At 42.4% G+C, this 27,191-nt stretch overlaps 1 protein-coding gene across 7 annotated transcripts in view; it reads right to left on the bottom strand.

Annotated features, from left to right (window-relative positions):
* Positions 1–12,324, bottom strand: part of LOC135511116 (girdin-like) — an 85,937-nt gene extending 73,613 nt beyond the window's left edge. For all 7 annotated transcript variants that reach the window (XM_064932670.1, XM_064932669.1, XM_064932664.1 and 4 more), the window contains exons 1-2: positions 11,483–12,324; positions 11,253–11,353 (exon numbers count right to left, since the gene is read on the bottom strand). In XM_064932670.1, the coding sequence (XP_064788742.1) occupies positions 11,253–11,353; positions 11,483–11,545 (164 nt within the window). In that variant the 5' untranslated portion in view covers positions 11,546–12,324. The remainder of the gene's footprint in view (positions 1–11,252; positions 11,354–11,482) is intronic.
* Between the last annotated feature and the right edge of the window lie 14,867 nt (positions 12,325–27,191).

The following is a 27,191-nucleotide window of genomic DNA, read 5'->3' as shown; positions in this document are numbered from 1 at the left end:
ATTCATGGCAGTTGTGTTTCTCCTCTGAAGAAAATGGAAACATGCACGCAGCAGGAGATTACGCAATAATTTCGACGGAGGACACCAAGCGGGCACCTGGTAAATGTAGTCTCTTATGGTCAATCTTCCAATGATATGCCTACAAATACATTACAATGCTGCAGACACCTTGGGGAAACGACAGAAAGTGTAGGCTCATTCCTGGCGCATTCACAGCCATATAAGGAGACATTGGAACACAGCACATTCAGAATCTGGGCCATTTCCTGTTTGAAATTTCATCTTGGTTTCAGCTGTAGCATAAGTTCTGTGGCACTCACAGATAATATCTTTGCAGTTTTGGAAACGTCAGAATGTTTTCTTTCCAAAGATGTCAATTATATGCATAGTCGAGCATCTTTTCGTGACAAAATATCTTGTTTAAAACGGGAACGTTTTTTTTATCAAAAAAAATAAAAGAGCGCCCCCTATATCGAAGAAGTTAAAACATTTGTCTTACAAAGGAGTTGTTTAATCTAACCGCTTAACTATTTATCTGTAATTTTTTAAAACTCATTGTTTTCTAAACTTTACAGGAAAATGCCATGGGCACTATCTGATGTGTGGAGACAATTCACTGCAGCTAATGTAGTTGGAAAAGCTGTGTACATTTGCAAATACTGTGCCAAATCATATGTGAAGAATGCAACAAAGATGCAGAATCATCTGGCCAAGTTCATAAAGTTCCCTCAGCGCTCACAACAAGCAACCTCTGACACCTTATCGATAGTCAAATCATATGTGAAGAATCAGGTTTTTTGACTCAATGGAGGAACGTTGTCAGAGAAATGCTGATGAATGTCTTGCTCAAGCTGTGTATGCAACTGGTTCACCTCTGATGCTCACAGGCAATGTGCATTGGAAGTAGAGGTCGACCGATTAATCGGCATGGCTGATTAATTAGGGCCGATTTCAAGTTTTCATAACAATCGGTAATCTGCATTTTTGGACGGCGATTATGGCCAATTACATTGCAATCCACGAGGAGACTGTGTTACACGAGTGCAACAAGATGCCAAGATAAGTTGCTAGCTAGCATGAAACTTATCTTATAAAAAACAATCAATCTTAACATAATCACTAGTTAACAACACATGGTTGATGATATTACTAGTTTAACTAGCTTATCCTGCATTGCATATAATCAATGCGGTGACTGTTAATTTATTATCGAGTCCCAGCCAACTTCGCCAAACGGGTGATGATTTAACAAAAGCGCATTCGCGAAAAAAGCACAATTGTTGCACCACTGTACCTAACCATAAACATCAGTCTTTCTTAAAATCAATACACAAGTATATTTTTTAAAACCTGCATATTTAATTAAAAGAAATTCATGTTAGCAGGCAATATTAACTAGGGAAATTGTGTCACTTCCCTTGCGTTCTAAGCAAGCAGAGTCAGGGTATATACAACAGTTTGGGCCACCTGGCTCGTTGCGAACTGTGTGAAGACCATTTCTTCCTAACAAAGACCTTCATTAATTTGACAAAATTGTACATAATGTCAGGACCCGGTTTCGAACCTGGGTCTCCGGAGTGAGAAACAGTCACTTAACCAACTGAGCCACGAATAGACAGCAGAACCCAGAAGATGAGGCAGACACAGCAGTACTTAAGACGGTGTATTTAATGAAGAAAAAATCCTAAAAATAAAAAATGGCAAATCCAAAAGGTGGAAGGAAAAACACAAAAAGACCTAAAAAGAAACTCACCAAAACTAAACAAAAACAAACAGAATACCACAAGAACGTTACCCGGAATCGACAAGAGCACACAGAACACTAGGGCAGGGTGCTAACATACAAACACAGAGCACAGAACTGAGGGAAACAAAGGGTTTAAATACAATCAGGGGAAACGAGACACAGGTGCAAACAATAATGGGGGTCAAGGGAAAAACACAGGGACAAAAAGCACAATGGGGACATCTACTGACAAACAACTGGAACAACCCTGGCCAAATCCTGACACATAATTATGATGTAACATTGAAGTTTGTGCAATGTAACAGCAATATTTAGACTTAGGGTTGCCACCCGTTCGATAAAATACAGAACGGTTCCGTATTTCACTGAAAGAATAAACGTTTTGTTTTCGAAATGATAGTTTCCTGATTTGACCATATTAATGACCTAAGGCTCGTATTTCTGTATATTTATTATATTATAATTAAGTCTATGATTTGATATGTGATAGAGCTGTCTGAGTGAGCGGTGGTAGTCTGCAGCAGGCTCGTAAACATTCATTCAAACAGCACTTTCCTGCGTTTGACAGCAGCTCTTTGCAATGCTTGAAGCACAATCCTGAGATTAGGCTGGCAATACTATAGTGCCTATAAGAACATCCAATAGTCAATGGTATATGAAATACAAACGGTATAGAGAGAAATAGTCCTTTAATTCCTATAATAAACTACAACCTGAAAATTCTTAACTGGGAATATTGGAAGACTCATGTTAAAAGGAACCACCAGAATGAAATCTGGTGTTCTCATGTTCTGAGCAAGGAACTTAAACGTTAGCTTTTTTACATGGCACATATTGCACTTTTACTTTCTTCTCTAACACTGTGATTTTGCATTATTTAAACCAAATTGAACATGTTTCATTATTTATTTGAGACTAAATTGATTTTATTTATGTATTATATTAAGTTAAAATATAAGTGTTCATTCAGTATTGTTGTAATGATTATAATGGTCATTATTATATATAAATAAATGTGCCGATTAATCATTATCGGCTTTTTTTGGTCCTCCAATAATCGTTATCGGCGTTGAAAAATCATCATCGGTCAACTTCTAATTGGAAGAGATTTCTGAATGTTCTTTGCCCAGCATACACCCCTCCAACCAGACATGCTTTATCTAGTCTTTTGCTGGATGCAGAGTTCAACAGAGTTCAAGTGAAGGTCAAGCAAATCATAGAGAAACCAGACTGTATTGCAATCATCTCTGATGGGTGGTCGAATGTTCGTGGGCAAGGAATAATTAACTACATCATCTCCACCCCTCAACCAGTATTCTACAAGAGCACAGACACAAGGGACAGCAGACACAACGGTCTCTGCATTGCAGATGAGCTGAAGGCAGTCATCAATGACCTTGGACCACAGGAGGAATTTCCACTGGTTAGAGAAAATGCTGTGAACATGAAGGCTGCTTGATCTAAAGTGGAGGAGTCCTACACTCACATCACACCCACTGGCTGTGCTGCTCATGCATTAAATCTGCTCCTCAAGGACATTATGGCACTGAAAACAATGGATACTCTACAAGAGAGCCAAGGAAATGGTTAGGTATGTGAAGGGTCATCAAGTTATAGCAGCAATCTACCTCACCAAGCAAAGTGAGAAGAATAAGAGCACCACATTGAAGTTGCTCAGCAACACCTGTCGGGGTGGTGTTGTCATCATGTTTGACAATCTCCTGGAGGGGAAGGAGTCTCTCCAAGAAATGGCCATATTACAGTCTTCCGATATGGACAGCTTCATCAAGAGGGTTCTCCTGGATGATGTATTTTGGGAGAGAGTGGTAAGCAGCCTGAAACTCCTGAAACCTATAGCAGTAGCCATTGCACGGATTGAGGGAGACAATGTCATCCTGTCTGATGTTCAGACTCTGCTTGCAGATGTAAGAGAAGAAATCCGTACTGCCCTGCCCACCTCACTGTTGCTCCAAGCAGAGGAAACTGCAGTTCTGAAATACATCAAAAAGCGTGAAGACTTCTGCCTAAAGCCCACACATGCCGCAGTGTACATATTGGGCCCCAAGTATGCTGGCAAGAGCATCCTGTCTGGTGCAGAGATCAACAAGGCCTATGGTGTCATCACTACCATGTCTCGCCACCTTGGCCTGGATGAGGGCAAGGTTCTTGGCAGTTTGGCGAAGTACACTTCCAAGCAAGGGCTTTGGGATGGAGATGCAATATGGCAGTCGTGCCAACATTTCTCATCAGCCAGCTGGTGGAAGGGACTTTGTGGATCTGAGGCTCTTTCCCCTGTTGCCTCCATCATCCTCCAAATCCCACCAACATCAGCCGCCTCAGAGCGCAACTGGTCCTAGTTTGGGAACATACACACCAAAGCACACAACAGGCTGACCGATACAAGGGTTGAAGAATTGGTGGCCATCAAAGGCTTTTTGAGCCTGACAACGGGCCATCCTCAACAAGGTTGGAAAGTGACAGTGAAGATGAGGCCTCAGAGTCTGATGTTCAAGAGGTGGACATCGAGGAGGTCCAGGGAGAAGACATATAAGCCTGAGAGAAGGACAACCAAAGCTTTAGTTTCTAGACTATAATTTTACAGATGTATGTTGAAAACATTTTTGGGAGATGCGATGGATCATTGGGGATCATTCAACATTCCCTTTCTTTTGTTGTTTAGTGAAATCATCCCATGTGAAGAGTCAACTCTACTTAAAGTTCAACGTAACTAAATAGTTTTTAAAATTTCGATTGGAAGGAATTAATCATTTTTAATTATGTCTACTTATGATAAGGTAAAATGTTTTTGTTTCTGTCTCCATATGTTATGGTAAATATATTCAATGCAAAAAACATTACATTTAAATGGTATTAATATTAATTTGCATATATTTCCGTTAATTCCCATATATTCCGTTAATTCCGACGGAAAGTTTCCACCTCTGAATATTCCCCAAAATGTGCAACCCTACTTAACGCTACAGCATACAATGACATTCTAGATGATTCTGTGCTTCCAACTTTGTGGCAACAGTTTAGGGAAGGCCCTTTCCTGTTTTAGAATGACAATGCCCCCGTGCACCAAGCAAGGTCCATACAGAAATGGTTTGTCCAGTTCGGTGTGGAAGAACTTGACTGGCCTGAGCAGAGCCCTGACCTCAACCCCATCGAACACCTTTGGGAAGAATTAGAATGCCAACTGCGAGCCAGGCCTAATCGCTCAACATCAGTGCCCGACCTCACTAATGCTCGTGTGGCTGAATGGAAGCAAGTCCCCGCAGAAATTTTCCAACATCTAGTGGAAAGCCTTCCCAGAAGAGTGGAGGCTGTTATAGTAGCAAAAGTGTGACCAACTCCATATTAATGCCCATGATTTGGGAATGAGATGTTCGACGAGCAGGTGTCCACATATAGTGTACCTGAAATTCAATAAAGTGGAATTGAACGATTGAACACTAACAAGACATAAGCATAGGAATATACTGTAATCTCATCTTTCTTCACAGACCATATGACCGAACAAACCATCAAAGTTGACCCAATTTTTGAGTCTCTCCTCTACTGCCTGTCAGTTCAGACCTGTGCTTTGATGATCATCAACCAAAGGTTTTGGACCAACATGGTTTATGAGCTGAGAGATTCAGACATGCCTCCTTCACTGGTCAGATGTCTCTGGATACTCTCCTCTGACCAGCTTTCTCACTGAAGCCCATCTGATGGTGCGACCATGCAGCGCTGCACTGATCTACTGGTCTAGTCTGGAGATCTTAAAGCTTTGCTGATAAAGACTATGCATGTCCCAATGTTGGAGGACGGCACGATTATTCTTCATGACAAAATATCTCATTAGTCGCATGGCCATTTAACCCATTAATGGCATGGTTATTAAATCTATAGTAAACAGGGTTGTGTGTATACATGCGTGTGTGCTTGTGTGCATGTACGTGAATACACGGCTGCATCTGCGATCCAAACCTTTTGCATTGATGTCTAACACAACCTCATGTGTATATGGCTGAATTCAAATTAACCTTGACACAATTTCTTCCCTCACCATTAACTCTGTTCTAGATAATTCCACGAAAGACCACTCTACTCAGTAAGAGATAAAACGGTCTTTAAATGAGTCTCCGTCATAATACCCATGATTGAAAAAAGAGGCCCGTTGCCAAGCAACTGCAAAATGTAATAAACAAGTTTCAGGCGTCTTCCTAAAATCCCGTGTTGAAAATAAAATAAAATAAAAGGCCCAATTCATGAGACCAGGGAGCTTCATTGAACTATGAACTCAGCTAAATAAAAAATGACAACAATAATGATTTTTAATGAAAGCCACCATCCCTGAGAACTGACTTGTCTATACAGAGAATGTGTTGAGGCCTTTTGATCAGCTGTGCTCCCACACACACTGCCGCCTCAGTCTTGCAAATCAGAAAGACAGGGTCCTCTTTAACAGTGCTCTGAATGGCACTGGCCACGTGACCCTGCCGCTCATTCAGAGCCCTCTAGAGGAACCCTGTGGGGGTCGCCTTAACCCCTTAATTAAATAGCATGGCGGGAGCTGTAATCCTGTCAGGCCGAGCTCTGGTTGCACAGAGAGGAAGCTGGGGAATGAGGATGCTAATTTAGTAACTCACATCTCTATACATCACAGGGCCAGAAACACACAGCCAATTCAATGTGCCATGAAAACACAATCCCAATCCTGCTACGGCTTAGTTTTTTTGGGCTGAGGCCCCCCCACCCCCCCATTGGACAACATCCCCCCCAGTGTTACTGGCTGCAGGCGCCTGAATAGGGCCCTTTGTGAGGTCGACAAAATCTAAATACTGTACCACACTGATTAAATAGGCTTTGAAAAACGGAGAGTCAAAGCACAAGTCGATAGTCAATGCAGAGCACAATACCGCCCGGGGGATCCTACGTGCGCGGCGCTGGGGAGTAACCTACTTCTGACACGCTGCATCAAAGTCAGTGGGGGCAGAGGGTAGAGCAGGGAACGGCTGCCCAGTGAGCCTCTCAGTCCAAACTAGGGTTGGGCGGTACCCAGAGTTTCATACCGTTACTGTACCATACCGGGGTATACCATATTACAGGAAGTTCACACAAGGGGCGCTATTTCAACAAAAAATACACACCATTTAGGGGGCGGGGATTGCATGTCTCTGTTTTATCCAATAAACTTGATCTTGACGTCTAGTCACTTAGCTAGCAAGTTAGGAAACCAAATAAAGCTGGAGCCCTGAGCTGGGTATAATTTATTTCACACATCTTAGATTTCTTATAGTTATACTTATCTTATAGTTAGTTATAAGCAGTGACTTAACCCCCAGCAACAGTATTGAAAATGATACTGTCTGTATTTCAAAATACCCCGGTTTACGGTGTATATATAAGCCTAGTTCAAAACCACACAAGGGGAGGAGGAGTGATGACTTCTCAGCCACTTGGACGGCTAACTCGCGGAATTCCCAGAGACTATGCAGGCAGGAAGACAGTGAAGCAGAATGACAGTGAAGCAGAATGACAGTGTGTGTGTGTGTGTGTGTGAGTGTGAGAGAGAGAGAGAGAGAGAGAGAGAGAGAGAGAGAGAGAGAGAGAGAGATGGAGCTGCTGTAGTGCTTTGCCATCGTTTCATGTTCTTGTGTGTGCATTTATTTTGTCAGCTCTCAGCCCCTTACAGACAGCACCGATATCACGGCAATCTACAGAAATATACTCTCTCTACAGGACAGCACATACATGGTATATAATCCAGGGAGAGGGAACGGCGGCAGTAGGTACTGTAGCTCGGCCTTATTTTCAAGCGCTTTAATGGATAGTTTGTTCTCTATGGAGCTTTGTGTCATTGCTGTACATTTCCATTGGGCCTTTCCTATTCCTGTGAGTCTCTGCATTGCCTGGTTAAAGCCGAAGCCTTTCAAGATCACAACAGCTGTTTCCTGCATGTATGACTCACATGGCTTTTTACAGCTCAACATCCTCAATAGTCTAGTGACATCAGACATGTCCCCTGTTTACGTGACCATTCAAAGACAGAACAAACAGCTCTGTTGTGTTCACACCAACCATAGGTAGAGAGATAGGGAGATATGTCTCGGTTCAGGCACATAGATGGTAAGTAGTCTAGGAAGAGAGGGAGATCTGTGGCAAATAACTGCCAAGCAAAATGGTGGAGGATGCAGCATCTTCTGTCTGACTGGATGGCTGTCTGTCTGTCTGTCTGTCTGTCTGTCTGTCTGTCTGTCTGTCTATCTATCTGGCTGGCTGTATATCTGGCTGGCAGTCAGTAGCCTACGACTGAAGAATTTGATCTCCAAGGATAAAGAACCCAGCTGTGGAGAATTCAGCAGATACACACTAGCCATCCAGCAAGAATACAAATTATACCCCTTCTACTGAAGCAGGGGAGAGAACAAAAGCAGGAGGCGTGCTGCTCAGTGAAAACACAGGGAGAGAGTGTGCAGAGAGGCGTGTTGTGTCTGGTTCATCAGTGTGCAGAGAGGTGGTGGTGCTGACACTGTTGCATCTTATAACCCGTTTTTCCAGGTGAAAGAACCCACGTAGGGGTGTGAATTGGGGGTCTTCTGGAGATTTTAATCCTATCTGGATTAAGATAATGAAACTGTTGTCATTCAACAGATTTCTTATCTATCTTATCTTCCTCTAAACTGTGTTAAGTGGTCATGTCGGGTTGGGACTGGGCCGCGCTTGGTCGGTGCTTTTGTCCTGACGGAGGTGTTGAGAGAGGGGCTCAGGAACACAGGTAGGGTGGTTTCCTTACAAATGCTGCATGGCTTCAGGTGGAATTCACTTGTGTATGTCACACATGCTCAATAGTCTCATTGATCTTAGCTTCATGGACTTTGAGGTGATTGCATATGAACACTGAAATGGGAGATATTAATACTAACAATATCACTTCCAGAATGGGGGGGGGGGGGGGATGTAGTATGGCCTTGATACATAAATCTATCTTCAATGCTTCTAGCTTGGAATTGGCTACAATTTGACCTTGAGGTCAACCTTTGCAGACACTATGAATATGCAGCCAGTCACCTTATTCCAAATGTTGACCTAAACCATTGTAATTTATTATGCATGTACAACCAGATTTGTTTTTTTACCACTGTGATGAGAAGAGGGAAATTACAGTTCTCTGTCCAGTCTGTGCTTCACCCAAACAGGTCGCTGAAGGGAGGTCTAATTGGCTGGGCAGTAGTGACTGAGGGGCAGAACAGAGACACCACGCCATCTGTGCCTCCAACTAGCCGTTAGATTATCCAGCCGGGCTTCCTGGACAACTGGCGTCTGCCTGCCTCCCTGTCAACAGCTTGCAGAGAGAGCTATTACAAAATAACATACATACAGCTGCTTAAATCATTTGGAGACCCAATCTGTGTACAGTATGTGATGAATCCCACACATTGATTATTCAACAAGGGATGCTTCAAATGGTAGTCAGGCAAACTCCGAATTTGGACAACAAGCTCTACAACTTGATGCATCCTCTACTAGAAATATGTGCAAAGCTAAAAGTCTTCACAGCACTGTGATAGAAGGATGATTGCTGTATGCCTTGTAGAATTGCATTTTTAAATGGATAGTTTTAATCTTCTCTCGATAATGGCTGCTCATGGGAAAGACTGAGCCCCCCTTTACGAGGCTATATTGATCACAGGCAGGTCAATATCAAGTATGCCTACCATTACGCCCACAATAACAGCACTCTGCAGGAGTTTCAACACAGACACAGGCAGTGAGAGGGTTGGCATGTTTGGCAAAGCCATTAGCTTTGCAAACCTCTGGGCGGTTAATAATGCTCCCTGCTCCGCATGTGTTCTGAATTCAGCATCATTGCAGACATCATCACATTTGGTAGCTATGACCTGTTGAACAGGCTGAATGAAGCCATATGAGCAGAACCAAATCAACCAGTAACCTGGTTAATATTAACTACATCTACCCTCACAAAAATGCTATAATACAACTAAATGGACCACTGGAGGCACTGCATTTTGATAGGGGCCAATCAAATAAATCACAGAACATGCGGGACTAAAATGAGTTGATCCAGCTAAAGGTAAATGTTTACCAGTAAAATATGACATTTAAAAGAGCCAATGTAGATTAAACTGTTCTAACTAAACATGTAGCCATCATAAACTGAGACAAAGACCTGATTCACAACAGCTTCTGACAACGTGCCCTCTGTGTGAGAGTCTTGCTGGGCAGACTAGTGCCAACAGCTGCCCAAAAATGTACTACACACACACACACACACACACACACACACACACACACACACACACACACAAAGCTAGGATGAAATGACTGGCCTGCCCCAACATCCTGCTGACCAACAAGCACAGCTGAACTACAGTTAATTAAAAATGAAAACTGTTCTTGAGCTGAGAATCAACAATTCCAAATATGAAGCTTTGACATGTTATATTGGCAATTGTAAACTAGTCCTACTAGTATGACGACTGGGGTAATGGAAATGAATACAGCACCAAATTTGCTGAAACAGAACCGAGTAGGGTTTGCAAGGTCATTGGCAACCCAGTAAGACCAGAGAGCCTAGGACAGTGTTGCCAAGGCAGCATTAGGCCAGATCGTAGTAGGCCTACCTGACAACTGTGAGATAATTGGCACAGTAGAGTTTAGACCTGTTAATAGAATGCATGATAAGTAATAAGCTTACAGTGAGCACGGAGAGAGTGCTCGACAATAACACAAAGGAAATTCATGTGATGTTTGCCTTCTGGTTTTGAAGTCAAAGGGCGATAATGTCAATAATACATGTCAGAGGCACGGGTTAATTGGATTACGGGTGTCATTGTTATTCTACACGTACAGGATTAATACGCCAAAATTGACACACTGTATCATGCACACCTAGCCCAGACAAAAGCATGGGTGGAGACCGCCTTCTTATTTATCCTGCGTGTCTGTGATCATGGCAGAGATTGACGGATTCCTCATTTTGAATCTTCCTCAAGGGGTCGGCTGGGTGATTGAGGCAGAATAGCCGCCCTCCGTACAATTCTAGCAGGCAAGAAGAGCACGCGCCAGGGAGTCTTCCAGTAGGCTGCAGATGACACTTCATGTTCTGACATTTTTTGTGACTGACTGCTCGAGTGGAAGATAAACTGATGCCGACTCGAGCCATCGATACAGAACTCGAGGTGGTGGAACTGACTGCATAAAATACCTACAATTCACACTGATTTCATTCTGATTTACACCCCATCCTTGCATCGTTGGTTGACATATTTCACCAATGAAATGTGTCATTCTAAGGAATTAATAAAAACATTGTTTGAATTTAAGTCCTGAATTTGTATCAATAATCATTTATGTGTGCATGGGTGTTTGCGTCGACTGTAACCTACAGTGCAGGGCGAACGTTGACCAATGGATCAGAGAAGCATGCGTGGCCATTCATTAATTGATTCGTGTGAAGAGAGTACCCATAAAAGACAAATACGCTACTACTTACATCTCAAGCATGATCTCGTTTAAATAAATGCCATCCACTAATTCAATGTATTCCGATAGTTTGGTGCCATCGTTTCCAGATGAATGCCCAGCCGCCTTAACCTGAAAAATAGGACAATACGCCAAATATGTCAGCAAAACCAAATCACTTTTAATTTAGCATTTATTTTTGATACCCAGCTTAATTAGGAGACTCAAATTCCATGAGAATAGTTAATTAGGGTGCCTTACCCAGGCAACCAAAGGCGTGAGCAGAAATTGCTCCAGCAACGGCGTAAAAACCTCGCTTCCCATTTCCTTGTGGTGGACACCAACAATTCCAGAGAATATGAATTAAATTGTATTTGTCCTTGTCGGGGAATATTCTCAACGTCGGTTTTCACCCCTCTGAACACGACCTTAATTTAGACGCCGTTCATGTGCTTGGTTTAATTAAACGTACACTCATTTCGCCGATGAAGAACAAATGTCCATAGACGTCTGGTTTTGCTGAAAAATTTAATTAATCCACAATTCTCGGACCAGCAGCTACCTTAGATTGTCTTGCTACTTACTTACTAAAGGACAAGGAATCCATCAAAAAACATTAAACCATTGAATCCCATCTAGTCTGTGCCTGTAAAGGCAGCTGACCTATCTACAGCTAAATCATGTGCTAAACTAAGACATTAGACCTGTACTGGTAGGCTAATAATATAGAAAATGGTCCATGAAACAAAAATCTAACGTTGAATGATGACGAAGCACAGAGCTATAAACATTAACTGCTTTCCTCCAATGGACGTCGAGTTAGAATATTCTGTAAAAAAAAAATTGTATATATATGCTCTTCCCATCACGTTCCTTTAAGTCTTGAAGGTTGCATTTTCCCCCGCATAAAGCCAACGATTGTTCCAATTATATATATGCCAGAGATGTCCTTCTCCTATCACTTAGTCACTTGGCTGGAAAAGGGGAATAACGGCTGTATAACCTACTACTGGGTGATTTGAGTCTACTGATGGAGCTCTGCTCTATACGAAGTATCGCCCCCCTCGACTCCGTTTCCATTCCAGCCTCCTCGTTCACCCGTAGAGGACGTGTCTTCTTCCGCCAAAAATCAAATGCGCTCAAGAAAATAGGGCGCAAGCACATTGTCAGATAGAACAATGAGCTAGTTAGTTATTTGACGTTGTCATGGACATTTCCCCATCCACATGAAATGCACTATGTTGTATGTAGACATAGAGAGTAGATTATCAGTGCATAACCTCAAATGTACTATGTTAGGTTGATTCACATTTTATGTGTCAGCTTTGTCAGTGATTATAGGTAAAGTGAGTCTGTCACTAGGCCTATGCATTGTGTGCAGCCTATGTAGGTTATGGGTTGTACTCATATAATAAATTATCTCAAACAAGAATAGAAAAATAATTTGTGTTAACACATAAAGACCAATAAGAATGTCCAGACAAGGAATGAAAGTAAAAAGAAATAGCTGCCAAGCATTGACTGATTATTCATTGAACTGACAATGGTTGAAGGCATTTCAGTGACACCTTGTGGATATCATACAAAATGTGCACAATGAGGAGGATGAATCGAAGGTTTGTTCCCATACACAACCTGCAACATGTAAGACCACATGCAAATCCCCGCTGCAACTTCAAAAACAAAATCTAGGGACAGCACAGCAGCACACCATATGCAACTTCATGAACATATTCAATCTCTCCCTATCCCAGTCTACTGTCCCCACTTGCTTCAATATGCCCACCATTGTTCCTGTACCCAAGAGAGTAAAGATAACTGAACTAAATGACTACTGCCCGTAGCACTCACTTTTGTCATCATGAAGTGCTTTGACACCCTAGACACAATTCAATTTGCTTACCGCCCCAATAGATCCATAGACGATGCAATCGCCATCGCACTGCTCTATCCCATCTTCACAAGAGGAATACCTTTGTAAGAATGCAGTTCATTGACTATAGGTCAGCTTTCAACACCATAGTACCTTCCAAGCTCATCATTAAGCTCGGGGCCCTGGGTCTGAATCCCGCCCTGTGCAATTGGGTCCTGGATTTCTTGACGGGCCGCCACCCAGGTGGTGAAGGTGGGAAACAACACCTCCAATTCACTGATCCTCAACAGAGGGGCCCCACAAGGATGCGTGCTCAGCCCCCTGCTGTACTCCATGTTCACCCAATACTGCATAGCCACGCACGCCTCCAAGTCAATCATCAAGTTTACAGATGACACAACAGTAGTAGGCCTGATTACCAACAATGACAAGACAGCCTACAGGGAGGAGGTGAGGCCCCTGGCAGAGTGGTGCCAGGAAAATAACATCTCTCTCAACGTCAACAAAACAAATGAGATGATCTTGGACTTCAATAAAGAGCTGCAAAATCTGGATCCCTACAAATCAGCCGGGCTAGACAATCTGGACCCTCTCTTTCTAAAAATATCAGCCAAAATTGTTGCAACCCCTATTACTAGCCTGTTCAACCTCTCTTTCGTATCGTCTGAGATCCCCAAAGATTGGAAAGCTGCCGCGGTCATCCCCCTCTTTAAAGGGGTAGACACTCGAGACACAAACTGTTATAGACCTATATCCATCCTGCCCTGCCTTTCTAAAATCTTTGAAAGCCAAGATAACAAACAGATCACCGACCTTTTCGAATCCCACCATACCTTCTCCACTATGCAATCTGGTTTCAGAGCTGGTCATGGGTGCACCTCAACCATGCTCAAGGTCCTAAACGTATCATAACCGCCACTGTGCAGCCATCTTCATCGACCTGGCCAAGACTTTCGACTCTGTCAATCGCCACATTCTTATCGGCAGACTCTATAGCCTTGGTTTCTCAAATGACTGCCTCACCTGTTTCACCAAGTACTTCTCAGAGTTCAGTGTGTCAAATCGGAGGGCCTGTTGTCCACAACTCTGGAAGTCCCTATGGGGGTGCCACAGGGTTAAATTCTCGGGCCGACTCTTTTCTCTGTATACATCAATGATGTCGCTCTGCTGCTGGTGATTCTCTGATCCACGTCTACGCAGACCGCAGAGGACGCCATTCTGTATACATCTGGCCCTTCTTTGGACACTGTGTTAACTAACTTCCAAATGAGCTTCAATGCAATACAACACTCCTTCCGTGGCCTCCAACTGCTCTTAAATGCTAGTAAAACTAAATTCATGCTCTTCAACTGATTGCTGCACGCACCCGCCAGCCCGACTAGCATCACTATGAATGGTTCTGACTTAGAATATGTGGACAACGACAAATACCTAGGTGTCTGGTTACACTGTAAACTCTCCTTCCAGATTCACATTAAGCATCTCCAATCCAAAATTCAATCTAGAATCAGCTTCCTATTTCGCAACAAAGCCTCCTTCACTCATGGTGCCAAACATACCCTCGTAAAACGGACTATCCTACCGATCCTTGACTTAGGTGATGTCATTTACAAAATAGCCTCCAACACTCTACTCAGCAAATTGGATGCTGTCTATCAGTGACATCCGTTTTGTCACCAAAGCCCCATATACTACCCACCACTTCGACCTGTATGCTCTCGTTGGCTGGCCCTCACTACATATTCGTCACCAAACCCACTGGCTCCAGGTCATCTAAGTCTTTCCTAGGTAAAGCCCCACCTTATCTCAGCTAACTGGTCACCATAGCAACACTGACCCGTAGCACGCGCTCCAGCAGGTATATTTCACTGGTCATCCCCAAAGCCAATTCTTCCTTTGGCCACCTTTCCTTCCAGTTTTCTGCTGCCAATGACTGGAACGAATTCCAAAAATCACTGAAGCTGGAGTCTTATATCTCCCTCACTAACTTTAAGCATCAGCTGTCAGAGCAGCTTACCGATTACTGTACCTGTACACAGCCAATTTGTAAATAGCACACCTAACTACCTCATCCCCATATTGTTATTTAGCCTCTTGCTCCTTTGCACCCCAGTATCTCTACTTGCACATCATCATCTGCACATCTATCACTCCAGTGTTAATGCTAAATTGTAATTATTTCGCCTTTATGGCCTATTTATTGCCTTGCCTCCCTACTCTTCTACATTTGCACACACTGTACATAGATTTTTCTATTGTGTTATTGACTGTACGTTTGTTTATGTGTAACTCTGTGTTGTTGTTCTTGTCGCACTGCTTTGCTTTATCTTGGCCAGGTCGCAGTTGTAAATGAGTACTTGTTCTCAACTGGCCTACCTGGTTAAATAAAGGTGAAATTAAGACCCTAAGACCCTCACAAACTTTTACAGATGTATAATTGAGAGAATCCTGTCGGGCTGTATCACTGCCTGGTATGGCAACTGCACTCCCATAATCGCAGGGCTCTCTAGAGGGTGGTGCGGTCTGCCCAACGCATCACCGGGGGTACACAGCCTGCCCTCCAGGATACCTACAGCCCCTGATGTCACAGGAAGCCTAATAAGATCATCAAGGACATCAACCACCCGAGCCACAGCCTGTTCACCCCGCTATCATCCAGAGGCGAGGTCAGTACAGGTGCATCAAAGCTAGGACCGAGAGACTGAAAAACAGCTTCTATCTCAAGGCCATCAGACTGTTAAATAGCCGGTTACCACCCAGTTACTCAACCCTGCACTTTAGAGGCAACTGCATACTGCATACTGCTTTACTCATCTCATATCTATACACTGTATTCTATTCTGCTGTATTTTAGTCAATGCCACTCCGACATTGCTCGTCCTAATATTTATATATTTCTTAATTACATTATTTTACTTTTAGATTTGTGTGTATTGTTGTGAATTATTAGATACTACTGCACTGTTGGAGCTAGGAACACAAGCATTTCGCTACACCCGAAATATGTGTATGTGACCAGTAAAATGAGATTAGATTTAATTTGAACTCTACCCTTCAATGAGCCAGCAGATTCCAACCCTACCGTAACGCTTGTTTACACTGAGCTGCACTGGGGTCGGAATGCAATCATGGTTAGATTAAGACACTGTGAGATATCGGTCAGAGCTGGTGTGACATATCTCACACCAGCATCGCAGTGTCTTATAGCTTAGTTATGGTTAATCAGGCAATGCTTGATCTGGCAATGCGGGCCGGAGGCTCCATACGGAGGGTGTGACACAATTGCGGAGCCTCCGTTGGCTTTTGGAGGCCAAATCAAGCCCCGCACGGCGATGCAGAGCACCTCCCAAATTTTGTAACAATGCGGAGGGCTCCGTATAACTTCCTTCACAACAACTCTGCTCAACAGCTCTGCTCAACAGCTCTGCTCCGTGAAGCGCAGGAGGTATGAATGCCCTGACTTCTGCAGAGGCCGTATTGCCTTAAATACTGTACGGCCAATACAGACCCCGGATTGACCATTCAGAGTCTTTTAATCTAACCATGATTGTGTCCTGACCACAGTGCAGCTCAGTTTAAACAAGCGTAACGGTAGGGTCGGAATCTGCTGGCTACCCATCAACCATCATGACCAGATCTCAGTTGCACTTGGGGAAAACTACCATACCTACAGTGTGCCTGAGATAGACATGGTCTGCCTTGAAACAATTAATACAACTAATAGCAACACAGTCAAAATAGAACAGCTAAATTCTAATCAGATAGTCTTTAATTATATATCTATACTGTATGTCATTGGCCAAAAACATAGAATACCATTTTCTTCCATTTGTGCCTTGCCAGTGCACATATAATTTATTCTCAAACACACGCAACCCTTTCATTAACCTATTTGGAATGGACTGATTTGTAGGTCCCGGAAATTGATATTGTATTTTTATTTACACTGTTATCAACCTGTAATTACAAACCTAATAGTGTGAACTGTGTCTGCAGCTAGGAGGCATACTTTGAGTCCAGCCCAAAGTCATTAGCCTCAAGAGATAAGCCTCAATCAACCTAACTGATTAATTAGTTTGTCTGAATAAATCAAGAGAGGGCAATGCCACCAAAAAGGCAATTTAAACACAATCATTGACATGGAAATGGTTATGTCTGATGGCTCAGCTAAAATCAATGTATAGAAGCACACCACTTTCCTGGAAATAATTACTTGAGGTAATTCATCAGTCTGCTGCGATAACAAAGGAGAGCTTCTGAACTCATTTGAATAACTGTCACGGTGGCTTCCTGTGAACACTATCTCGTTCCCCTGGATGTAGGCCTATGTTTATGCTTAAAAAGAGGACGTTGGGTGGATATTCCATGTGTTCTCTGGTTTGGGCAGGACTTTGAACTAAGACGGATGTTGTCATACCATTTTTGTAGGAGGGGATTCCAATTCAAATATGCAGCAGGCCAACCCACAGGCCAGACTGAACACATAGATTCTGAAACACTTACAGCTAATTCATACTCATTAAGTATCATTAAGTACTCATGACTCATGTAATACACATCTACAACAATCTGAATGCAATTAGGTTTTATGTGGAATTAGTCATGGAGGTTCTTAGTGGAGCTCCATCTTTGTGTTTTTCAAAGGGAGAGCAGTGTGTGTAGACCTTTGTTTTGAAAATGGGATTGTTCTCATCTCTTTTATTCATCCATTATTCATCATGTTTATATGGTGTGTCACAGAGCAGACTAAGTCATTATTGGTGTTGCAGCGGTGTTGGTGCAGTCATAGAGCGACAGCAGCATTCCTTATGCAGCTTAAACACATGGAGGGAAAACAACTCAACAAATTATTTCAACTTCGTTGGCAACTTTCTTAAAAACGCAGACCGCCCCTTTGGCTAAGAAAACTTAAACTCTCCAATGCCAGTGTGCTCAAACAGAGCTGCAGCAGAGGTGAATGGAAAACATTCACATTCAAAATCTTGTTAATTTAGCCTAAAGCAAAGATTCCACTGACCAAGCAATGCCGCAATACCAAAACGCCACGTTTTCTCTGAACACCATGGGCCTTTCAACAGCAGAGAGGGAGAGGCATTTATCCAGGACTCCCTGACCTTGTGTCTCCCTTACTGAAACTAGAGGCCTCTCCCTCTCTTTTTCTCCATTTTTTTCTTTTATTCTGTTTTTTTTTCTCTCCCTCTCTCTCTTTTTCTCCAGAAGGAATGACTGTTGTTTCCTCTTAGTTATTTATGTTTCACCACAAAGCTTTTAGACTCTTTAGCCAATATGAGAATGTGTACTGAAATACATCACTATAAATGTTACTCTAACACAATGTCAAATGATTGACATATGCTTTTGGAATGACTGGTCTATTTAGAACATCCTGTGGGGCTGATATAGGAAATCAAACCTAATGCATCAAATCCCTCTTCTGGTGATATAAAGCCCCTGTGGCAAAGTTCAGCCTGATTACAAGAAAAATACCAATACATTCCCTTCTGCTTTCCAACAAGACTACAGTATCAACAGCCCAATGTCAAAATAAATATGTCATGTTAGAGTTTCATAAGAACTTTCAATGATACCTACTGGTCTGGTACACTGTCATGCACTTCAAGCCTCAGTAATCAAAATGACTGACTGTGCCCACGAGCTAATGTCTTTTTGACAGGTGAGAAATGAGCAGGACCAAGGATAATCACCACCACACATTGTCTGGTAAACTGGGGCAGGGATGAAATTATGTAGAAAATTAAATCTAATTCCATTATCGCTCAGCAAAATTGATATTGTACCCTTTGAATCTCAAGCTTTTGTAGACAGGCTATGGCCAATGTAAAAGCATTTTTATATGTTATATTGTATTCTATCACCTCACTCTTTCTAAATATTTGTGCCTCAGATTTCCTGTTGTAAACATATTTGCACAGTATTTTCACAGCATGGTCTAATGTGTAATCCCTAAAACACAGTAATGATTTCCTGTCAAACCCCCTTAAACACAAATTTTCACTCCACTGGTGAAAATTTCATTGGAGTTACCAATAATGAATCACTGTGGTATTATACAGCCTTTCGTCAGTGCCTAGCTATTGTATTCTGGTCAAAGCACACACATAATTTAGAATTGCATTTCCAAGACTATCTGCTTTAAGAAACAAACCATGAAACAATTATTATCTGAGTGCAATCTGACAGCAACATTCAGTGATTGGTCCATAAGACACTAATGGTCCTTGCCTCTGGATACTGTAAGGACAGGAGATCTCAACCTGTCCAAATCCATGGCAACTGGATAAACCTAATAGAATCTCTGGGGGGAAAAAACTGCACTAATCTGTTGCCATACCAACCACAGCCTGCCACCCAATCCTCAGCATGGCTGCTCACACTAATCTCCTTTTTATTATACGCAGGATGCCCTCCTGAGAGACAGAAAGGGGATCTTTTTGACACGAGGCATAGCGTGTTACAGTGTGAAATTTGAACCCCCCCCCCCGCCCCCCCAAAATAAAACAAACTACACCAAAATGTCCAGTAGCAAGCAGTAATAGGCTCAATAGAAGATATCCATATCTACCGAATTAGTCCCACAAAGAAGTGAATAATTAAATTGTGTATAGTATATCAATAATTGTATATTTTTTTCGTCAATTTTCAGATTTTTTTCAACAATTATTAATTCTGCCGATATATACGTAATTCAAATTTGTAAAGTGAAAGAAAAATCTGGGGCCCGTAGTTTTTCCTGATCTGGTAACCAAACCAGTGAAAAATCTGGATCTTATACGTTATTTAGATGCACTATTGTAAAGTGGCTGTTCCACTGGATGTCAGAAGGTGAATTCACCAATTTGTAAGTCGCTCTGGATAAGAGCGTCTGCTAAATGACTTAAATGTAATGTAAATGTTATTAATCTGTTGTAAAAAGGTTTAATATGGGCTATGAACTCCTGGATGAAACCCCTGTCAAACTGCAACAACCTTGTACTTGTTCATATGAATTATATGTTAAAGAAGAACTATACACAGACACAGAGAAAGAAACACTCACAAGGCTGAGTTTGCTTCATGCAGGTTTGCATTGTGTAGCCTTGCCCTATGCAAATGTAGGCCGAATAAACCATTTACTCACAGTCTATGTCAGCTATTGTGTTTATTGACTAATTCCAGTTAATAATTTGGGATTAAAAAAGTCTAGCCTTGTCAACACAAATTTGAATATAAACGAAATTGATCCCATTCACATTTTATCACAAACAAATAGGCTATAAACACACAACATTACAGGTTAATTTACCCTGGCCAGAGGGACAGGGCGCATAGTAGGTCCGACTATGCAGCTGCTGTTGTTAGTAGCCTACAGTCGATCAGACAGAAAAATAGTCTTGTTTCCATGCAATACAGCATCCCAGCAAACAGACGTTCCCATTAGGTCCCTTAAGGGTTTTGGCGCAACGTTATCCCACTGACGTTCTGAGAATGTTGCGTGATGGTCCCAAGGAAACGTTTTCTGGGGGTTCTTTGTCAAGTTCCCTGTAAGTTCCCAGGACGTCACTGAGAACCATGTCATGACCTTTTTAGGAGGTTTTCTGGATTTGAACTTTACTAGTCCTTAGGACATTGCATGAGGGTCGCAAGGGAGCATTCTTTGGGGGACCTTTTTATAGTTCCCGGTTTGTCCTGTTTTTAGGACATTCTTGGAATGTTGTGTCATGGTCCCATGTAGGTTTTGTCTAGTTTCCAGTTTGTCCTGGGACGTCCCTGAGGATGTTTTTAGGACATTCTTAGGACCTTGTGTCATGGTGCCCTGAAGGTCCCCTGAACGATCCAGGGATGTTGTGTCATGGTCTCCTGGAGGTTTTTTCTAGTTCCCGGATTGTCCTGGGGATGTCCCAGAGGAAGTATTTAGGATGTGTCATGGTCCCCTGGAGGATCAAATCAAATAAAATTGTTTTTGTCACATGCAGGTAGAAGCTGCTAAGGATCCTTTTGGTCCTAGACTTGGTGCTCCAGCACCACTGCTGTGTGGTAGCAGAGGCATCAGTCTATGACTTGGGTCCCTGGAGTCTTTGACAATTTTTTGGACCTTCCTCTGACACCACCTAGTAAATAGGTCCTGGATGTCAGGAAGTTTGGCCCCAGTGATGTACTGGGGCGTACGCACTACCCTCTGTAGCGCCTTACGTTCAGTTGTCATACCAAGTTGTGATGCAACCGGTTAGAATGCTCTCGATGGTGCAGCTGTAGAACTTTTTGAGGATCTGGGGACCCATGTCAAATCGTTTCAGTTTCCTGAGGGGGAAAAGGTGTTTTCGTGCCCTTTTCACAACTCTCTGGTGTGTTTGGACCATGAAAACTTGAAACTCTCGGTCCGCTCCACTTCAGCCCCATCAATGTTAATGGGGGCCTGTTCAGACCTCGTTTTCCTAAAGTCTACGATCAGCTCATTAGTCTTGCCCACTTTGAGGGAGAGGTTGTTGTCCTGGTGCCACACTGCCAGGTCTCTGACCTCCTTCCTATAGGCTGTCTCCTCGTGGTCTGTGATCAGGCCTACCCCTTTTGTGTCGGCAGCAAACGTAATGATGGTGTTGGATTAGTGCTTGGCCACGCAGTCGTGGGTGAACAGGGAGTACAGTAGAGGACTAAGCATGCACCCCTGAGGAGCCCCAGTGTTGAGGATATGCATGGCAGATGTGTTGTTGCCTACCCTTATCATCTGGGGGCGGCCCGTCAGGAAGTCCAGGATCCAGTTGAAGAGGGATGGAGCTTAGTCTTGAGCTTTGTGGGTACTATGGTTCTGAACGCTGAGCTGTAGTGAATGAATAGCATTATCACATAGGTGTTCCTTTTGTCAAGGTGGGAAAGAGCAGTGTGGAGTGCGATTAATATTGCGTCATCTGTGGATCTTTTGGGGCATTATGCGAATTGGAGTGGGTCTATGGTTTCCGACATGATGGTGTTGATGTGAGCCATGACCAACCTTTCAAAGCACTTAATGGCTACCAAGTGCTACGGGCTGAAAATCATTTAGGCAGGTTGCCTTCGCTCTCTTGGGCACAAGGACTATGGTGGTCTGTTTGAAACATGTTGGTATTAGAGACTCGGTCAGTAAGATGAAAATGTCAGTGAAGACACTTGTCAGTTGGTCCGCGCATGCTTTGAGTACACATCCTGGTAATCCGTCTGGCCCCGCGGCTTTGTGAATGTTGACCTGTTTAAAGGTCTTGCTCACATCAGCTACGGAGAGCGTGATCACACAGTCGTCCGGAACAGCTGGTGCTCTCATGCATGCTTCAGTGTTGCTTGCCTCGAAGTGAGCATAAAAGGCATTCAGCTCATGTGGTAAGCTTGTGTCACTGGGCAGTTCATGGCTGGGTTATCCTTTGTAGTCCATAATAGCTTTCAAGCTCTGCCACATCCGACAAGGGTCAGAGACGATGTAGTAGGATTCAATCTTAGTCCTGTATTGATGCTTTGCCTGTTTGATGGTTCATCTGAGGATGTAGCAGCATTTCTAATAAGAGTCTGGATTAGTGTCCCGCTCCTTGAAAGCGGCAGCTCTAGCCTTAAACTTGGTGTTGCCTGTAATCCATGGCTTCCGGTTGGGATACAGTTGAAGTCAGAAGTTTACATACACTTAGGTTGGAGTCATTAAAACTTGTTTTTCAACCACTCCACAAATTTCTTGTTAACAAACTATAGTTTTGGCAAATCGGTTAGGACATCTACTTTGTGAATGACACAAGTAATTTTTCCAACAATTGTTTACATACAGATTATTTCACTTGTAATTCACTGTATCATAATTCCAGTGGGACAGACGTTTACATACATTAAACTGACTGTGCCTTTAAACAGCTTGGAAAATTCCAGAAAATTATGTCATGGCTTTAGAAGCTTCTGATAGGCTAATTTACATAATTTGAGTCAATTGGAGGTGTACCTGTGGATGTATTTCAACGCCTACCTTCAAACTCAGTGCCTCTTTGCTTGACATCATGGGAAAATCTAAAGAAATCAGCCAAGACCTCAGAAAACAATTGTAGACCTCCACAGGTCTGGTTAATCCTTGGGAGCAATTTCCAAATGCCTGAAGGTACCACGTTCATCTGTACAAACAATAGCATGCACGTATAAACACCATGGGACCACGCAGCCGTCACACCGCTCAGGAAGGAGACACGCTCTGACTCCTAGATATTAACATACTTTGGTGCGAAAAGTGCAAATCAATCCCAGAACAACAGCAAAGGACCTTGTGAAGATGCTGGAGGAAACAGGTACAAAAGTATCTAAATCCACAGTAAAAACGAGTCCTATATCGACATAACCTGAAAGGACGCTTAGCAAGGAAGAAACCACTGCTCCAGAATCGCCATAAAAAAGCCAGACTACAATTTGCAACTGCACATGGGAACAAAGATCGTTTTTGGAGAAATGTTCTCTGGTCTGATAGAACTGTTTGGCCATAATGACCATCGTTATGTTTGGAGGGAAAAGGGGAAGGCTTGCAAGCCAAAGAACACCATCCCAAACATGAAGCATGGGGGTGGCTGCATCATGTAGTGGGGGTGCTTTGCTGCAGGAGGGACTGGTGCACTTCACAAAATAGATGGCATCATGAGGCAAGAAAATTATGTGGATATATTGAAGCAATATCTCAAGACATCAGTTAAATATTGGTCGCAAATGGGTCTTCCAAATGGACAATGACCCCAAGCATACTTCCAAAGTTGTGGCAAAATGGCTTAAGGACAACAAAGTCAAGGTATTGGAGTGGCCATCACAAAGCCCTGACCTCAATCCTATAGAAAAATTGTGGGCAGCACTGAAAAGCATGTGCGAGCAAGGAGGCCTACAAACCTAACTCAGTTACACCAGCTGTCAGGAGGAATGGGCCAAAATTCACCCAAATTATTGTGGGCTACCCGAAATGTTTGACCCAAGTTAAACAATTTAAAAGTATTGCTACCAAATACTAATTGACTGTATGTAAACTTCTGACCCACTGGGAATGTGATGGCTGAAATAAATCATTCTCTCTACTATTATTCGGACATTTCACATTCTTAAAATAAAGTGGTGATCCTAACTGACCTAGGACAGGGAATTTTTACTAGGATTAATTGTCAAGAATTGTGAAAAATTGAGTTTAAATGTATTTGGCTAAGGTGTATGTAAACTTCCGACTTCAACTGTATGTATGTACGGTCACTATGGGGACGACGTCGTTAATGCACTTATTGATGAAGTCGGTGACTGACGTGGTACTCTCCTCAATACCATTGAATGAATCCCGGAACATATTCCAGGCTGTGCTAGCAAAACAGTCCTGTAGCGTAGCATCCGCGTCATCTGACCGTATTGAGCGAGTCACTGGTACTTCCTGCTTTCGTTTTTGCTTGTAAGCAGGAATTAAGAGGATAGAGTTATGGTGAGATTTGCCAAATGGAGGGCGAGAGAGCTTTGTTTTGTCTAGTTCCCTGTTTGTCCTGGGCATGTCCCCGAGGACGTTTTTAGGACGTTCTTGGGACATTGTCTCATGGTCCCCTGAATGTTCTTGAGATGTTGTGTCATGGTCCCCTGGAGTCTTTTGTCACGTGATGGTTCCAGGTGTCCCAATCCATTATAAGTAAAGTAATGAAATGGCATGGGGGTTAAGGTAAGCAGTACACCATTCAGCTAAAATAGTGTACAAATCTTTAATCAATGATAATATGATTACTTTTGACATGATCACTTAGTACCAACGCTTCAATATGACCCCCACCTGGGATTTAAACTCTCAACCTCTGAATTGTGAGTTTAATCTTTCTGCTGAATCACAAATTCTGAATTTCATAAGTCCCCTACACAATCATTACCGATAATACATCTCTGCACTTAGCAAAAGATTGCAATCTGCACTGCTTTTTTAGTTATCAGTTATTCTGACTATTCTCTCATTGATTTAATTAACTTATTTCAGACATTTGAGTTTGGGTTTTCAGTACAGTTGTCTAATGTTGGTGGGGCATATTATTCTGTTTTAATGTTACTTCTGAATATGTAATACTTTTTCTTCAGTGTATTTTTAACAGCTGAGATTTACTTTGAATTGCAAAGTGTAGGGATAGGCCTACAGGTGAAATCAGTCATTGATACAGACATGGTGGTATAGCAGGAAGTGTGGAATGGTGTGAACCAAAAGGTTGTGAGTTCAAATCCCAGGTGAGGACATGTTAAATAATAATTACTGAATGAATAAAACATAGAATGTAATCATGTGTGGCAAATATGTAAATTGAAAATACTATATTAAAAGCACTGTGGGTGTCCCTAGCACTGCCAAAAGACAAAGAGCTGTGACTGGATAACTTGTTCACCAATCAGGGACTTGATGCCAAGGGGTGATGTGTAATGAAACTATTGTGCCTTTTGGGGGGCTGCCGCTTCTTTGAGACCATAAGGTGACAAACTGGGAACTGGACAAAAGATTTCTGGGGACCATCATACCGGAAGAAAGTGCAGACTGTGCATTGTGTGTTGTACCCGGGCCCACGCCACCTGCGATTTCCTTGAAACGAATTGGTCAAGACATGCGCAGAGCCTGCAGCAGCACTCCGATGTGAAGGACAGAGAAATTGTTTGCGAGTTGACAAATCATGAGACAAATAACTTTTTTAAAGATGCACTTTGCCCTTCTCTCTTTGCATCTATGTATTATATTAAACTAAATCAAAAGTGGTGTGACAGTGTCACACCAGATTGAAAAGTGCTGGGGCAAATGCCACCTCACCACACATTTTCTGGCAGCCCTGCCATAGTTAATACTTGGTGGAAGCCACAGGAGGTTGGTGGCACCTTAATTGGGAAGAACGGGCTTGTGTTAACGACTGGAGCGGAATATGTGGAATTGTATCAAATACATGATTTCTAGGTGTTTGATGCCATTACATTTGCTCCATTCCGGCCATTATTATGAGTCGTTCTCCCCTAAGCAGCCTCCTGTGGTGGAAACACCATTGGCAGTCATTACAGGTGTGAATCATTTTGAATAAGGTGATTATTGTGGAGGCAGCATCATGTTATGGGTATGCTTGTTACCGACAGGGGCTGGGGAGTTTGTTAGGATCAAAATAAATATGAAAGGAGAAACAGGTAACAAGTTAGAGGAAAACCTGCCACAATCTTCTGAAAACCTAACTCTGTGATAGCTTTATTTTTCAGCAGAATTACACACATTCTAATGCCTCTTTCCAAGAGGTGTTGAGTGTTCCTGAATGGTCTAGTAGTCATAGTCCTGACTTAAATATTCTTGAAAATCAGTGACAAGCATTGAATATTGTCGTCCATCAATGATCCCCATCCAAATGTTGACCCCCAAAAAACATGGATATGTTTCCCTAAGAGTTGTGCGAAGTTAGTAGAATCTTATTCAAAATGATTCACGACTGTAATGGCCACCATGAAGGTTATTGTCATATAAAAATATTATTGATATTAGAAATGTGAATTATTGATGGACCCTCACCACTGAAAGTAAATAAATAATAATGATCTGTTGAATACTGCAAAACAGTGGTTGTCAAATTTTATTTTACATCCAGAGAATTAAAATAGGTTTTCAAAGTGCAATAAAAAAACAGACAATTCACTCTACATAACCTTAGAACAAAATAGGGTATGGCCTAAATGTCTGGGTTGTATAACTGACTGATAACTGACTATAAAGCAGGTAAATATACAGTGTAAGAGACAACCATTATTCATGATGAAGAAGCTGTGTTGATCAAAAAAACATATTCTTATCTTACAAGTCCTTCAACATATACTCACATTGTGATTTAGGCTATTACAGTACAATTACAGCATGGCTGGCAAGCCTGACATTGTACAACCACAGATTTCTAGTTTATCATACCTCATTATCCCTGTGTGCTTCCCAATAACATATAATTTATTCTGCAGTGTGCACTCGTTTACTACTTCCCAAAAATGTAAAAGCATTGGATTGGTGGAGGCATGGGCTAGTGGGAGTTTCCACAATATTTCTTGTACCAGTCATTTCCTTTCAAACCGGTGAAGGGAGTGCACACTTTGGGAGGAAGA

This window comes from Oncorhynchus masou, chromosome 23 (assembly GCF_036934945.1).
Source record: "Oncorhynchus masou masou isolate Uvic2021 chromosome 23, UVic_Omas_1.1, whole genome shotgun sequence".
NCBI classification, from domain to species: domain Eukaryota; kingdom Metazoa; phylum Chordata; class Actinopteri; order Salmoniformes; family Salmonidae; genus Oncorhynchus; species Oncorhynchus masou.
This window is presented reverse-complemented; position numbering and strand designations above follow the sequence as displayed.